This window comes from Oryzias latipes, chromosome 12 (genome assembly GCF_053564925.1).
Source record: "Oryzias latipes strain Hd-rR chromosome 12, Olatipes_Hd-rR_3.1".
NCBI lineage: Eukaryota > Metazoa > Chordata > Actinopteri > Beloniformes > Adrianichthyidae > Oryzias > Oryzias latipes.
The window spans coordinates 3,955,001-3,972,122 of NC_136248.1; the positions used below are offsets into that span (position 1 = coordinate 3,955,001).

At 42.7% G+C, this 17,122-nt stretch overlaps 2 protein-coding genes across 2 annotated transcripts in view; both read right to left on the reverse strand.

The window, feature by feature from the left end:
* The window catches only part of smyd1a (SET and MYND domain containing 1a), a 9,730-nt gene extending 6,644 nt beyond the window's left edge, over nucleotides 1-3,086 (reverse strand). The window contains exons 1-2 of the mRNA XM_004073609.5: nucleotides 2,784-3,086; nucleotides 230-406 (exon numbers count right to left, since the gene is read on the reverse strand). Of these exons, the coding sequence (XP_004073657.1) occupies nucleotides 230-406; nucleotides 2,784-2,920 (314 nt within the window). The 5' untranslated portion in view covers nucleotides 2,921-3,086. The remainder of the gene's footprint in view (nucleotides 1-229; nucleotides 407-2,783) is intronic.
* Nucleotides 3,087-11,088: 8,002 nt separating this feature from the next.
* spra (sepiapterin reductase a) lies at nucleotides 11,089-14,920 on the reverse strand. The gene is made up of 3 exons (XM_020706824.3): nucleotides 14,485-14,920; nucleotides 13,847-14,137; nucleotides 11,089-11,773 (listed from the first exon to the last, which is right to left on the reverse strand). The coding sequence occupies exons 1-3, from the start codon at nucleotides 14,798-14,800 to the stop codon at nucleotides 11,583-11,585; spliced, it is 798 nt and encodes a 265-aa protein (XP_020562483.1). The 5' UTR covers nucleotides 14,801-14,920; the 3' UTR covers nucleotides 11,089-11,582.
* Nucleotides 14,921-17,122: the final 2,202 nt, after the last annotated feature.

Here is a 17,122-nt window from a genome sequence, read left to right on the forward strand (position 1 = left end):
GGGTTGGAGATGTCTGTGCAGTTTCTAAAGAATTGTTGTTTCTCAGTAAACAAATCTTTACACAGTTTCCTGATCCAGTGTTTTTTTGTGTCGATGACACTGAATCCACACTGGCTGAGTGACATTTTCTGTTTCTGCTTCTCCAGCCTATTTGAACTGGTTTACTCTTCATCACTGAGCTGTAAAGATTGTATTGGAGGAGGGTGAGGGTGGTGACCTTCATTCTTACCGGACGGACTCGCTGGGAGCCTTGCCGCTCTTCCTTATGGCTGCACACTCCTGCTTGTGCTCCTCCCAGCATGCAGTCTGGCAGGTGCGGTTGCAGTAGTGGGCGAAGCGGCACTGACCGCAGCGATGCAGCTGAGCCTGGCGCCGGAAACAGCAGTGGCACACCTGGAAGGCCAGACTGAGGTAGAGGCAGGGGTCAAGAGCGCCCTTGGCGGGAAAACCCCAACTCTACATCTATGTTTACACACTTATGAAAGATTTTCACGTCTGAATTAGTAAACCCAGTTCTCTGGACAGGAATAAATGTGTAATCGATTTTTTGATATGAGGAGAGCGGTGATGGGTACTGGGGTGTGACTGGCAATGTGTGTGTGATTTTGTGGCCCTTCGACACTGCAAATCAACAAAGACCTCGCCATCCGTCTAAACTTTCAGCTCATACTTGGAGAAGACTGATTAGAGATGTAGCCAAGAGGCCATAATCCCTCTGGATGATCTGCAGAGATCTACAGCTGAGGTGGAGGAGTCTGTCCGTAACAACAATCAGTCGTACAATGCACAAATCTGGCCTTTATGGAAGAGCGGCAAGAAGAAAGCCATTTCTTAAAGATATCCATAAAAAAGTTGTTTAAAGTTTGCCACAAGTTTTGGAAACATTGCAAAACGTCCTGTTTGGCGTAAAAGCAACACAGCTCATCAGTTTGAACACACCATCCCCACTGTCAAACGTGGTGGTGGCAGCATCATGGTCTGGGCCTGCTTTTCTTCAGCAGGGACAGGGAGGATGGTTAGAATTGATAGGAGGATGGATGGAGCCAAATACAGGAGCATTCTAGAAGAAAACCTGATGGAGTCTGCAAAAGACCTGAGACTGGGACGGAGATTTGTCTTCCAACAAGACAATGATCCAAAACATAAAGCAAAATCTACAGTGGAATGGTTCACAAATAAACATATCCAGGTGTTGGAATGGCCAAGTCAAAGTCCAGACCTGAATCCAATGGAGATTTTGAGGAAAGAACTGAAAACTGCTGTTCACAAACGCTCCATCCAACCTCACTGAGCTGCAGGTGTTTTCAAGGAGGAATGGGCAAAAGTTTCAGTCTCTTGATGTGAAAAAACTGATAGAGACAAACCCCAAGAGACTTACAGCTGGAATCACAGCAAAAGGTGGCGCTACAAAGTATTAACTTAAGGGGGCCGAAAAATTTTGCACGCCCAATTTTTCAGTTTTTTATTTGTTAAAAAAGTTTGAAATAAATATAATAAATGTCATCCCACTTCATGATTGTGTCCCACTTGTTTGTGATTCTTCACAAAAAAATTACAGTTTTATATCTCTATGTTTGCAGCCTGAAATGTGTAAAAGGTTGAAAAAAAGAAAGATACTTTCACAAGGCACTGTATATATGTACCATATAAATGTACAGGAATATGTGAAATGTCAAAGATGGCAAACTTCAGTTTGTTCAAAACATTAAGAACATCCATCCATCCATCCATCCATCCATCCATCCATCCATCCATTTCCTGAACCTGTTTTATCCCTCATGGGGTCACAGGGTCGCTATGCCTAACCCGGCCACTGTTGAGCGAAGGCAGGGTACGCCATGGACGGGTTGCCAGCCTGTGGTAAACCAACATTCCAGGAGAGAATCCATGCATTCACTGGGAGAACATGCAAACTCGCACCACAGCGCTCTCACTAAGAGACAAAAGTGCTGACCGCTAACCACTACGTCACTATGCAACCGTTTTGTATTTCGTCGCTTAAAAAACTTTGCAGTTACAGTTTTCAACGACACGACATAAACCAGACTCCTGGTTTCAGGTTTTCAGATGTCTCAAGGATCCTTGATGCTTTTCTTGGTCAGCTCTCTCATTCTTGTGTGTTGTTCTGGTTTCTCCACATGTTTGCAGGACTTCTGTGTTGCTGCTGTTCTTTTTCAATTAGTTCAATTCAATAAAAGTCATGATATCTTGAGTTTTACGGTCAGACTCACAGAAGCTGGGACACATTTCTGATCTGGTTTTCTGAGTCTAGGTCAGACTGGAAGCCCACTGCGATGTTCCCACTGACTCTCTGCTGACAGGACAGGTGTGAACATGATGCAGCTCCTGCTGGAAAGGTACAGTTGCCTCACACCCCCTTTGTAAACCGGGTCTGTCCAGAACCGGACTGAGCTGTGCCAAAACTTCCAGCCTATCAGATTATCAGCTATTTGCAGAGTTAAGATGAACAGGAGGAGCAGAGATCTCCTCAAGTGTGGAACCCAGACGACCAGTACCAGCAGATGGGTTCCTCCATGGCTGCTGTGTGGGGCTTGTGTGCTAAAGGTTTGTGTGTGTTGCAAGTCTGTGTATGTTACTGGTGTGTGTTACAGGTTTTTGTATGTTTCAAGTTTGTGTGTGTGACAGATTTATGTGTGACAGGTTTGGATGTTAAAGGTTTGTATGTTTGCAAAGTGTGTTGATTTTCCAGGTTTGTGTGTTTGTGAGGTTTGAACACGCAGCGATCTGCTGTTTAAATGATGACCGCAGAGACAAACACGTACCTGTCAAACACCACGGCAGAGTAGCTCGGCTCGGCAAAGACCACTTCCCCGGTGCTGAACTCTTTGCTGGCCTTCAGGCCTCGACCTTTGGCCCCCGCATCAAAGAGCCGCACGTTCTCCTTATTTCCGGCGGTCATCCTTCCAACAGAGACTCCTGCAGACGGCACAGGAGGCTGAGGACGTTGCTGCTCAGACTCTGAACCGGCAGCTCTGACCCAAAAATAACCTGCCCCCCTCCTGTATGAACCCCCTCTCAGGGAGGGACAGAATGTGAAGCAGCTCCCCAGAGTCACGGCGCTGCCGTCCCCTTGTTTGGGGTTAGTTCCTGCTCCAGTATTTTAGTCTGATCTGCTGTGGCTGTCAGTCAAAGCTGCAAATGCGGGGGGCCTCGAAGGAGCCCGGCAGTTATGACCCCAAGAGGACAGGTTACTAATAAAACATTCACGTTCAGAAAATGTTCAAAAGTATTTCAAGCAAATACAGAAGACCAAACCCCAACGAGAGGTCAACTTAGCTTAAATCTATTGAAATGTAACAACAACCAAACAAAACATCAATCCATAAAAAGCACTAATAGAACTGAGGTGCTGTTATTTATTACTAACCCAGAGGCATCTATCCCAGCGTTAACCTCAATTATTGGTGTATTTGGTCAGTTCTCCAGGTACAAAATTAATTTTGATAATTGTGAAGCATTGATGGAAAACAGTGGGTTCCTCCTGTGGATTTTCCATTTAGGCGATCAAACGCTGGCTTTACCTATTTGGGTATCAAAGTCACTGCAAATACTGCTGAGTTGTACAAGTTACATTTTGGCTCAGTCCTAGTTTCAGTGAAAAGGGACCCTTATAGGTGGTTTGACCTCCCATTGTCATGGCTAGATTAATAAGTTTAATAAAAATGAATATCCTTTGCAAATGTTACCACTCAAAATGAATAGGAAAACATTCTAAGAACTGGAGAAATGTTTGTCTAAGTTTATCTGGCATGGGAAGAAATCTAGATGGAAAATTAGGAATCTACAACTGCCATATGACAGGGGGGGGGGTCAGGCTCTTCCTCATTTTTTTATTTTATCTCTGGGCTTGTCATGCGCGAATAGTGTCAGGGGGGCTGCACTCTTTTACATCAGGGTGAGTTACATGTGGACAGTTGGTGTTGTGACCCGTGGTCACCTCTCAGTCTCTCATTCACAGATGTAGTTGGACTCCCAGTTGAGGTTAAAACAATAATGTTATGCTCACTACAATTAAGGCGCGGCATGACATTTTGACTTTTTGTGGGCGAAGAAAGTTTTTTAGTGCAATGCAGCCTCCAATTAAAAATAAATCTTCCCCACCAGGGGGGTATTCCAGAAAGCAGGTTATGCTAGCTCCCACGATAAGTTTGAGGCTAAGGAAGTTGATAACCTCAGCTTTTGGTTCCAGAAATGGAGGTATGTTTCAGGGTAGGTCAAGTTACCATGGCAACTCATGCTCTGAACATAACCTGGGGCCTGTTGCACAAAAGTAGAATTAAGACATCCGGGATAAATGACTGATCTGAGCTCAATGAAGCAAAAACATGTGCGTCCAGGCTTAATCGGTTGCACAAAGACCAAGCCAGGATGAGCAGACACGGATTCATCAAGCCAGGTGTAACCAATCCTGGATAGGTGCGCGCTCACGGCTCACTCAAACAGACCCCGCCGAAGATCACAGATAAACTGATTTACCATGGCAACTAGAGTCGCGTACCTTTCCCCGTCGGAAGCACAAATCCTCATGGAGGCATACGAGGAGGTAAAAGATATAATTAAGAAGAAAGGCAACACCGCCACAGTGATAAAGCACACTCAAGATTTTTTTAAATTAAATTACCAGCCAATTAATTTTATGAAAATGTAACTTGTCATTTCAACCAGAAAATGTTATGTTTGTTAATCTTACGTGAATGAATCATGTCGATCGTACATAAAAATAATCCATTTAAAAGTTACTAATTTCAATCATGTTTGTCATGGCTAGCGGGAAAACAGACCCAAACGCTGGAAACCGGAAGAATACACAGGCGAGAAGATGATGGGTTATGAGTTTTAATGTTTGGTTGTAGGTTTTGTAGATGTTTGGGTGGAGTAGTCACGTCCGAGAGATTCCCACGAAGAAGATTGAATGTGTCTGCAGCCCGTGGCGTCACTGGTGGATTAGCTTGAATCGGCGGCAGTTCGTGGTGCGGCTTGAGTCGGCAGAGGCTCGTTGGTGTGACCGGGAGAATTCTGAGGCTTGGTTCCAGAAGCGAAGATGACTCAGGCGCCCACTCGTAGTAACGGATTCCTGTGGACAGACGGAGAACAGAGACTAAGGCGAGAGCTTGACAGCAGTAGCTGTGAGTGAGGTGACCATACTAAGCACCATAGAGGAGCAACGATCTGGCACTGGAGACTGGTCCTGGATCCCCTTAAGAAGGCAGGCGGCTGATGAGGTGAGTGGACGCAGCTGTGATGAGTCAGGAGCCAAGCAGAGAGGGGAGGGGGAGGAGTCTGACAGAGGCACCATGACAATGTTGATCCAATATGATACCGTTAAATTGGATACATTAGTAATCGCAAGGAATTGTGGGATTCCATTTTCTTTGTCTATCTGGGCAGATTGGGGTCTAAGTGTGAGTTTTTGTCCATGGGTTTTATTGTCTAGCTGTTTTACTCTGTTTTAACTAGTGATTTAAACTGTTGTGTTTATTTCTTTTCTGCACCATGAGTTAGAGTGTGGGAGAGGATGATGACCGAACCCCTTGTGCGGTAAACTGTTCATGTAACTTAAAAAAGAATTCGCGTTATTTGAGCTCCTGTCTTGTGGTGTGGGACATTACTGCGTATTTAATGTCTTTGATATGAAAATTAAAAGACCCATTGGTTGAAACTTTGGAAAACTATATCAATGTCAGATGTATAAATAAATTTAAAGCAAAAAATTAAGTTATATCAACATACATTGTGTTAGGTAGTCATACAAATTTAAGTTGAATAAACTTAATTTAATGAGGTGTGACCAATTGAAGTGTTTCAATTTAGTTGGATCAACTTTTATCCTTTGAGAGTGAGCAACAATATTAATTTAAAGTTGGGTCCAACTGCAGTATTTAGATTGAATCAACTTAAATTTATTAGTTTGAACCTAAGTACATTAATTAGGACCAATATGATTCATTTTTGTTCAAGTAACGCTATCTAATCATGTGGAAATCATTTCCATAATGTTTTTATGTTCATTCAAAGTGAACCTTTTTTTGAGTGTAGTTTACCTGCTTTGTTTTGTCCTTATTCAATAAAGGAACATAATGTTACACATTGTGTTTTCATATTTTAATGGAATGTGTATTATTTTATATGACAGAGTACTAGGGCCCCACTAAGGAAAAAAGGATAAAGTCATAAATTTATGAGGCTGGTTCTTTCTGCAGAAAAGCAACATATTCTTTTTACAGTTTTGATAGTTATGACAATGTGATACTTCATATTCTGGCACATCAGCATGTCTTTGTTTATGAAACCATACTGAAGTACAATTTCACGAAATGCCCCACATCTGTCATCTTAACAACTGTCCTCCTTTAAATCAACTGGTTACAATATTATGACTTGTCTTTTTTTCCCCTCTGTGGCCCTAATATTCCATCATTTTACATATAGCCTTATAGTCTATGGGAAACTGTAAATTATCTAATGATAGCAACATCATCTAAAACTCATTATTTATCCAAAATGATTGAAATTAATGATCACAAACATTTAAATAATGACAGTGGGTCTAGTTCTATGTGATAACAATGTATAGTGAGCAGTGAAATAACTATTGGTTTCCATTTGTGGCGACTGCTGACTGACATTAGGGATGAGATTAAATAGATCCTGGAATTTAGCCTGGTCTGGAGCAGGCTAGCTCCACAGAATAAATCTCCATGGTAATTTATACCATAACATATCCTCCTGCCCCCTATCCAGCTTTAGTGCAACCGGATTGGGGATCAATTGAGCCAGGATCACCAAGATATCCTGGCTTAATCCCTTATCCTACTTTTGTGCAACAGGCCCCTGGTCTGGAGCAGGGGGGTATTCCAGGAATCATGTTTAAACTAGCCTGACTTTGAGCCTGAACTCTGGCTGAAATCCGCCTGAACTTGCTTTACTCTGGGTATGTCGGTTCCAAAAGACCGGATATGAGTTGGCGTAATTACGCTCGACTTGGTAACCCTGGGTTAATGCACGTGCATGTCAAGTACATAAAGACATTCTCAATAGATCGCCGATTTCTGGAGTCACCATGGAAACGCGTGGTGAAAAAAAAAGAAAGCGCTGTACTTAAGTGAGACAGAGTCTGAGATTTTAATGACGGCGGAAAAAAATTACAAGTCCATCAAAAAAGTAACATGGCTGAAAAATAATTTAAATAATTTAGTTAAATTAATTCAAACTCAATAATTGTTTATACAACTCAAATTTACGTATTTATCTAACTAAATGTCACATTACTCCATTAATCTTTTTTCCATCTTAATAACTTATATTTCTTGATGTATATGTCTAAGTTTGAGCCGGCAGATATGCTCAATTTTATAACAATAAAAAGAACGGGAAAAAAATGCACGGAGTGCAAAAATTCATTAAAGAATTTTCCGTCACTGTCGTAACATGTTTTGGAGGTAGGGGTGCTATATAAACTCATCGTCCTGTCCTTCACTCTCACTCATGGTGCAGAGACTTAAGCATAGTAGGAAAAAATAGCTCGGCAAAACACGGTGAAACACAGTAAAACAGCTATACAACTAAACAAATTTTGTAAAAAACCCACACTTAAACCCAAATCCGTCCAGACAGGCAAAGGGAATGATATCCCAGAATCCCTTGCGGTGCCGATCTAACGGCAGCACCAAAGTTACACCTACTTAATTGAATTAATTTGAACGAAAGGAAAATAATTGTCTGAAAACTACGTGTTATTTTTAAGGTGACCTAACAAAAAAAATGATTTATCTTAACGAAAGCAAATTATTAAGTTAGATCAAAGTATTTTCCAACATCCATATGTGGTCTTATCACCCTCTCATGGTGGAACAAGTATTATCTGAGCTTTTTCATCCACTAAGTCATCTTTAAATGGACATGCCATGCTGCTTCACCTCTCTGAAAACAAACTAAGCTTCAACTAAACCTGCTCCAGACCAGGTTATGTTCAGAGCATGAGTTGCCATGGTAACTTGACCTACCCTGAAACATACCTCCATTTCTGGAACCAAAAGCGGAGGTTATCAACTTTCTTAGCCTCAAACTTATCGTGGGAGCTAGCATAACCTGCTTTCTGGAATACCCCCCAGGTTTAGTTGAAGCTTAGTTTGTTTACAGAGAGGGGAAGCAGCATGGCATGTCCATTTAAAGATGACTTAGTGGATGAAAAAGCTCAGATAATACTTTTTCCACCATGAGAGGGTGATAAGACCACATATGGATGTTGGAAAGATAAACTTTTTTACTTTGATCTAACTTAATTATTTGCTTCAGTTAAGATAAATCTTTTTTTTGTTAAGTCATCTTAAAAATAACACGTAGTTTTCAGAAAATTATTTTCCTTTCGTTCAAATTAATTCAATTAAGTAGGTGTAACTTTGGTGCTGCCGTTAGAGCGGCACCGCAAAGGATTCTGGGATATCATTCCCTTTGCCTGTCTGGACGGATTTGGGTTTAAGTGTGGGTTTTTTACAAAATTTGTTTAGTTGTATAGCTGTTTTACCGTGTTTCACCGTGTTTTGCCGAGCTATTTTGTCCTACTATGCTTACGTCTCTGCACCATGAGTGAGAGTAAGGGAGAGGATGATGAGTTTATATAGCACCCCTACCACTGTAGCTTTTTGTGACAGTGACGGAGAATTCTTTAATGAATTTTTGCACTCCGTGCATTTTTTCCCGTTCTTTTTATTGTTATAAAAATGAGCATATCTGCCGGCTCAAACTTAGACATATGAAAGTTCAAGAAATATAAGTAATTAAGATGGAAAAAAGATTAATGGAGTAATGTGACATTTAGTTAGATAAATACGTAAATTTGAGTTGTATAAACAATTATTGAGTTTGAATTAATTTAACTAAATTATTTAAATTATTTTTCAGCCATGTTACTTTTTTGATGGACTTGTAATTTTTTTCCGCCGTCATTAAAATCTCAGACTCCGGCTCACTTAAGTACAGCGCTTTCTTTTTTTTTCTCCACGCGTTTCCATGGTGACTCCAGAAATCGGCGATCTATTGAGAATGTCTTTATGTACCGTGCGTTAACCCAGGGTTACCAAGTCGAGCGTAATTACGCCAACTCATATCCGGTCTTTTGGAACCGACATACCCAGAGTAAGCAAGTTCAGGCGGATTTCAGCCAGAGTTCAGGCTTAAAGTCAGGCTAGTTTAAACATGCTTCCTGGAATACCCCCCAGGTGTAGGCTTTAGTAAATATGACCAATGGTACACTAATGGCTTAAGATTTGTAAGTAACCTTTTTGAAAAAGGGGATTTCATGTCTTTTAAACAAATTCAAAGTAAATATAATATCCCACAGAAACACTTTTGGGGTTTTCTCCAAGTGAGACTCTTTGTAAAATCATCCATCATCTTTCCAGCTGATCAATCTATATTGAATTCCCTCTGCTTGATCACCTTCCTTGTGATCTACTCAACATTCTTTATAAAGGCGGTCCAAACATTGTCCTCTGATTGAAATGATGATAATGTGGTTCTCCATGACATAATCTATGTAATGTACTGGATGTATGTAACTAGCTGATGTGTTTGCCTCCGTTCTGTGACTTTGTTGTGCTGGAAATGTTGTTTTTGTTCTTTCTTCTCTTGCTGTTTGTTTTTCTCAAAAACTACAAAAAATGTTCAAACTAAAAAGAACTGTTGTCAGTGACACAGCTGGGAACATTTATTAATATGATCAGCCCATTCTATAAAACACGGGGGTAAAGACACATTCAGTAATTTAACACAATAGAAAGGAAAAGTCCATCCCCCCTTTAAGCAACAGACAATGGTGCGGTCCACTTCCTTGCCTTTGTTTCGGGCGTTGGTCTGTTTGCTGCAGTGTTCAGGGTGAAATGTTAAAGAGCTGAAGTGAAGGTGTTAGGACTGTACCTGTTATCGTCCAGCAGAGGTCACCTCCCCGCCTCTGTGGTGGTGAGAAAGTGCAGAGCACGTGTAGATTTCAGAAAACACTTTAATTCTACAACAAAATAAGATACTGAGTTTGACTAAATAAAGCTACACCTGCCCTGCAACAGACTGGTGCCCTGTTCAGGGTGTAACCCACCTTTGCCCAACAGTAGCTTGGATAGGCTCCAGCAACCCTGTGACCCTAAAAGGGATTTGGGGGGTTCAGCAAAAAGATGAATGGAAACCTACACCCAAAACTATGAATCTTCATGACAGCAGGTGTGAATATTTTAGAGTTGGCCCGTCCGTGCTCCTGTGCCTGGCCGTGATCCTCGTCTTTGCTTCTGCTGCTACACTTGGTTGTGGACCTCGCCTCTAGGTCGTCTCGCCCCACCTGGCCGCCCCCAACTCCATCTGGATGAAGCTCATCTGGACTTTACATATGTAGTTGTAGAGTCAGATGTGTTCATTCTTCTCTAAGAGTTCTGGTACATCACCTGTCCGTCCTGGGGGAGGATCCCTCCTTCATGTGGACACCCCTGAGGTTTCTCCTTTTTTTCCTGAATCTGTTTTTTGGGGGAGTTTTTCCTTACAGAGAAGGAAGATCTCAGGGCAGGGATGCCCGTATAGTTTTGTTTAGCCATTACCTATTGAATTGTGTGATTTTCTGTCTTTTATGAATTCATGTTCACTATACAATTATCTGTATGAAGCTCATTGAGATGACTATTGTAAATATTGGACGATATACTGGTAAATGAAATAAGATCCAAAAACGTGCTTTATGGGTTAATTGATTACTGTAAATTGTCCATAGGTGTGATTATGAGAGTGCGTGGGTGTGTGATTGTGGCGTCAGACTGGCAACCTGTCCAGGATACCATAAATGTAGAGACCCTAGAACCCACAGCCAGACCTTCCAGCTCATTTACCATCTGCTGTCCTGATTTTCTACGATGCTGCGAAACGGTGTCATTACATTCAGTGTGTTCTGATGAGCGTGTGAGATTGTGTCTTTTTTGTGTACTCATGAGTGTGCGGTGCTGGACTCTGCTCTAAAATGTGTTTGAACAGCCGATGCTGCTGCAGTGTTGGTGTGCATGAAGCTCAAAGACAAACATCAAAACAAACTGATTCTATTTGAACTGATTCTATAGTTTTTATTTTTGCAACTAAGAACAGAGTTGAAAAAATATACGACTGTAAATAGTAATTTCAGTTTAAAAAAAAACCTAAATCTAAAGTTTAGGAATGTAAGATAATGTGACACCAAAGCAGCAATAATCACATTACTGACCACAGTAATCAGATTACTTTAACATGGATTACAAGTAAGGCCCCTGAAAGCTTTGAAAAGCATAGATTTTACAGAAACAATTAGACATCTAATAATTAACACAATAATTTCTTTTTTTTAACAAACAACGGGACAGGAATGATTCCAGGAAGAAGATCCGGCTGAGAAAAGATTTCAGTTCAGAAGATAAAAGTAGATTTAAACTTCAAGAACTGCACCAAACACGACAGCTGCAGCCTGACAGACACTTTAGGACAGGACATTCAGCCTGAAGCGTTAGTTCTGAGGGCTCCGGAACCGTTCCCCCCGGTGTGCGTGATGCTCCACGCCGTCACACGTCATACACGTCGATGTGAGCGCCCGAGCTGAAGCCGTCCTCCAGCAGCACCTTCATCAGCTTGGCGCAGGACTCCTCACAGGTGAGCAGCTGGCCGCGGGTCTTCATGTCTGAGAAGGCGATCTTCACATCCGGGTCGGCTGTCCTGGACCGGGCCTCCTGCTGCATTTCAGTGTCCAGAGGTCCTGATGGAACCACAAACACAAAGAGCCAATCCGGATCAGTTCAGGGTGTGTTCAGACTGGAGAAGTCACTTGGTCTGGATCAAGACAGCTTAATTTGGTCCGGATCGAGTTCTGAACCACGCGTTTGGTCTGTATTCAGACTGCAGTCAACAATCGCAAATTTATCGTTATTGCGACATCAAGCTGTGCAATATGCATACCGCAAAAAAATGGCGAAAATCGCAATAAATGGTTACCTTAAACGTGCTAAAACAATCTCATGGCAGCTTGAAATATTTAACAAATGAAATAAATCCCTTTATGCATTTAACCAATCGGAAGGACCCGTTTACGTTGTTGATCAATCAGACGAGCCCTTTTATGTTTGATGTCTGCCTCCTACGTCGACGAGGGTCATTTGGAGTATAACCTTTAAACTGTTGCAGTGAAATGGAAATTATGCTTTTGGTTGTTTTACTTTTTGTTTATATACCGCAAATTATATCGTTATGGCAATATTAATCACCAATATCGCATATCGCGAGTTTTCCTCATATCGTGCAGCCCTAATCCAGACCAAAACTTATTAACGAAACCACATGACTAAAGATCTCTACAGTCATTGGTCAGCACTTAGGAGGGCGGGGCAAAGCAACAGGAGGCAGAAATTATGGAAGTCCTGCCCTTTGCAGTCCTTGTCTGTATCAACGTCAGGTACAACACTTGCCTTTTTCCTGTTTCTGCGCCGCTGTCCGTTTACATCCTAATTCTCGGCTACGGTGGCCGTTTTGGTTCAGTTTCTTCGCTCCGAACACGGATGTATTCAGACTGAGGAATCTCAGAGCGAACCGAAGCTCAGTCTGATTGGAAACTTAGCCAGACTACCTCCAAAGATGGGTCAGAGACTGGTTCTTGGTCCTGGACCATGAAGTGGTTGGGTGTGTTCAGACTGAAGATTTATCCTGGATTGACGGGGGAAACTCTAATTCACTTTAAACGGTTCTATATTAGGCTTTTTTTAGATATAGTTTACTGTCAGACTAAACTATGTAAGGTGCCTTTAAAGTGTTCATTATCAGAAATTATGCTTCCGTGAAGTGCGTTAATTCTAATAATGCACAGCTTGAAGCCATTAACCCGCTTATAACAAGAAATAAATATTTACCGGTAATCAGATTTTAGTACTTTATTCTTATTTCTTTCAGTTTGGATTGCTTTTTCCACAAAAAGCACCAGACTTTGACTGAAGGGGCAAAGTAAAGCAATATATGTGCTGATCTTCACGAAGCATCAGTTCAGATAGAAAGTTGTCCTGTTACCACTTGTTTTTGTCCAGATGATGAAGCTACAGATTGTTTTTAAGAAGCCAGCGCAGCGACATACAGAACATTTAAGCTATCTATGTGACCGGAACCTCTTTTTAGGTGTGCGGTTATCACTGTGGTTTATCACTTTATATCGACACCCAGCAGCCAATCAGAATCGAGAATTCACCTGGACCATGGTATAAATCCATTTACATGATAATATATTACCTTTGGCAAACTAAAGACATTTTTTTAAAGGAAATATTGTTTTTGTTGCTGCTCATTTTCCAACACGGAAATAAGACGACTCGATCTGTGAGGCTCCGCCTTTCTCCCTTGTGGGTACCGCCCATTTCATGACATCGTCCTAGAGTCAAGCCTCTGCAGCGTGTCTGCATTTCTCCCACGAAAACAAACAACATCCATCCGTTTAGCTCCACGGAAAATTAGGTGCGTCTGTTATCCTGGGGGCGGGGCTGGCAGCACAGACTTTTCCTGGAAGGGGCGGTTCCTCACTTTGTGACATCACAATGTGAGGACCACCCAGTTTGTGTGGATTGGGAGGGGCTGGTCCTCAGAGAGCAGAAATACCTGAACGGATCAAAATACCGCTTTGGGTTGTTTTAGTGGGGAACGAACATTATAAAACACTTAAAAGCTGATTTTGCATGGTATAGGTCCGTTACGCAAACCAAATGTGTCGAGTCTGAATACACCTTCAGAGACAGGCTGTCCAGATCTGATCTGATCGAGCGTCGTGACGATTCTTCGCTGTGGTCTTCCTCACCTGGGGAGTAGTTGAGCACCCGCAGCTCTGGCTCCTCCTCAGCCAGCACCCTGAACATCATCTCGCGGGCAGCTTTGCCTGTGCAGTACAGCACCCAGGAGCGGAACGGCTGCAGGGCGCACAGGGACGTGACGTTGACCACGGTGTGTCTGAGGCCCCCGCGCCCAGGAAAGGCCTGCAGCACCCGGGCAGTGAGGCACAGGGAGGAGCTGACGTTCAGGGACAGGTAGGAGTCCACCTCGGCCATGTCGGTGAAGCTCCGGGTGAAGCGGGACACGTCGCCCAGAGAGGCTGTGGGGGGAGAGGACAGTCAGCCAGCACCTTCACACCTGGGGGAGCAGGTGAGCCTCCATCAAAACGCTCATGGCCTTCTTCACACTTGATCTTTGTCAGACTTTTGAAGATAAATCTGCAGACATTTTCTGACCAGAACCGGTGGTTTGTTTGAAGAGAAAATAAACAGTAAAATGAGTTTCACGCTCAATAACTTTGACAGAAAGCGTTACTAAATGATGAACTGCTGATTACAGAGCATGCGCGGTTCATCAGTTCAAGACAATACCTGAAATAAAGATTGGCTATAGTATAAATAACATTTTTGAAGTAACGCCACCGTTGTTGTTACGTCACACACTCACCGGCGTTGTTGATCAGGATCACTCGATCTATATTTTCAGAAAAAGCCTCCGCGGAGGACCGGATGATGGCCTCCAGGCCCTCCGTCCGGCCCACGTCCGCCACCGCCACCTGCACCTTCAGGCCGGCTCTACCCGCCTCGGAGTCGGTCAGCTCCGCCTGCAGAGCCCGCAGCTCGTCACCGGAGCGGGCCGCGAGCACGAGCACGGAGCCGGGCTGCACCAGCCGGGACAGGTCCCTGGCTACAGCCCGGCCAAAGCCCCTGGAGGCGCCGGTGATGATGCAGAGCGCCCGGCCGAGGTCTGAGGAAGGTGGCATGGCGCGGAGCGAGACCTGCAGGCTGTGGGAGGCTTCGGAGGCTTCAGAGGCTTCCTCTGCTGGGGTTTGGCAGCACGCGCCGCTCCGCCTCGTGCCCTACCGCCATCTCCCGGCTTTAAAGCAAAGCTGGCCGCTGGGCGGGACAGACCAATAGGAGGAGGGGGCGGACGGTGGAGGCGGGCCGGGGCGCGCGGGCTCATGACGTTGACTGTAAATGAGAACTGGATTCTTCTTATAAAATGTCATATATATTTATAGGTCTACATTCATGCACAGTAAACCATTTCCTCTGTTTTGATGAAATATATTGAATTGTATGTTCAAGATAATTCCAAAAGCTTGTATGAAGCATTTGAAAAATGTAACATCTGCAATGCATTGTGGTCTATATTCGCCAATCTAGTTAGCATGATGCACACTGGTTTTTTGCAGAGACTTCTGGGAAATTTCTAGGGCACTCAATTTTGGAATTGCAGATTCGGACAGAACTACAAAATGGTGAATGCACTATATAGTGCACTATGTAGGGAGTAGTGAATCATTTCTGACACAGCCTCAGGCTCACTAGATTGGTGAATATAGACCACAATCCATTGGGTTTGAACAATTCTTGCAAAGAAAATGTATTTTAATGTATTTTTTGAATAAAATGAACGACCTTGGGAGTATTTCAGGCAGGCAACTTGAGCAGTGCGTTTACCTGGTTACTCCTCCCTGCAGGCGGTTCAGTCTAATCAACTCACCTGTTCAGCGTCCTACTTAAGTTCCAGTTGTGCGGTCCAATCCCTCTTCATCCATTTCCGAAAGCTCAGCGTTCGTCACCCCACCCTCCTCTCAAAGTAGAGAGCATTGTGTCTGAATTGCTCTTAAAATCCTGGGCACTACATAGTCCCGCACTATATAGTTTTTTAGTAGTTAGGGAGTAGGAAGGGAATTTGGACACAGTCATAGGCTTCTAGAGAAATAAACAGCTATCACTCAGTTATTCTATTTGTCAGAATAGCCATTCTTGCAATCATACCTTTTAAACATCTTCTTGATAATCGTCTTTTTTTAATGATATTAGTTTTGCAAGTTATTCATGTGTATAAACTAACCAATCAGATGCCTCAATGTGGTGCTTGCCGGTCCCCACCTCGAACGTTTGATTGACAGATTCTACAGAGCCTGCCTTCAGTGAAAGGGGGGGTGGACTGTCAACTTGCTCACACCTGAAAAAAACATACACAGTATCTATTTGAGTCCGGTACTAATGAAAAAACGCAGAATCTAACAGATCAACCAAAAATGCTGTTCTCTGTGAGACATGGACAATGCTTGTTTATATTATGGTTAATGTTGAAGAGGGTCTCACATACATTTTTGAATCCAAAGATCTACTCTAAGTCTATAGTTACTCATGTTGATGTAAATGTCAGGGCTAGAATTCCCTCTATGAACAGCAGTTGGGATTTTGAAGATAATTCCATCGGTGATTCTGAGCCAGAACACCTGTATGCTTGTCAGCTTGCTCCATCTCCAGACCAGGTTGACTCACAGCTTTCAGAGCTATGGTGTCCAACCAAGATGATCCATGCTCAGCAGAATGACAGAAAAAGGATCAAGTGTTTGTTTTTCTCTGAAATCAAAGAATCCCTTTGTTAACGACGTCTGAATGTTCATTCTAGGGATGCAACAATTCTAGATCAAACACCGAACCGTGTTACAGCATTAAATCGAATCGTGGAGAAAGTGAAACACCGCATCATTACTGAATACTCAGAATTTATCATGTGAGTTTGTTTAAAAACTCAAACTGGGAAAGTGAGATAGTGTACATTTTTTTTAAACTGATACCAACCAATCTCAGTTTGTGCTCCAGTGCTTAAACCTCCTCCAGCCTGTGGAGGGCTGTACATCCTTTCCCCAAGTTCAGTTAAGGTCATGTGCACCATGACGTGTAGCCTTTCAAGCCTCAAATGCTACATTATTTTATCTCAAATGATTTTTTTACTAGTGTACAGCATGCCTACAAAGCAGGCCATTTAACCAAAACGGCATTAGTACATTCGGTAGACCAGTGGTTAACACACATATGGATGATAAAAACATGTGGGTGCTACTTTTAGATTTCACAGCTGCTTTTGATGTAATCGACCATTAAATTCTGTTGGCAAAGCTCAAATGTTATGGATTATCACAGCTGTCTCTTTCACTGATGAGACATTATCTTAATGGAAGAACAACCAATGTGAATGAGATGCACATCACTTTAGGTTGCAACTCAGTCTTTTATGCTTAATGCATAATGTCATTTTCTACGAATGTCCACAATTTTTGGTA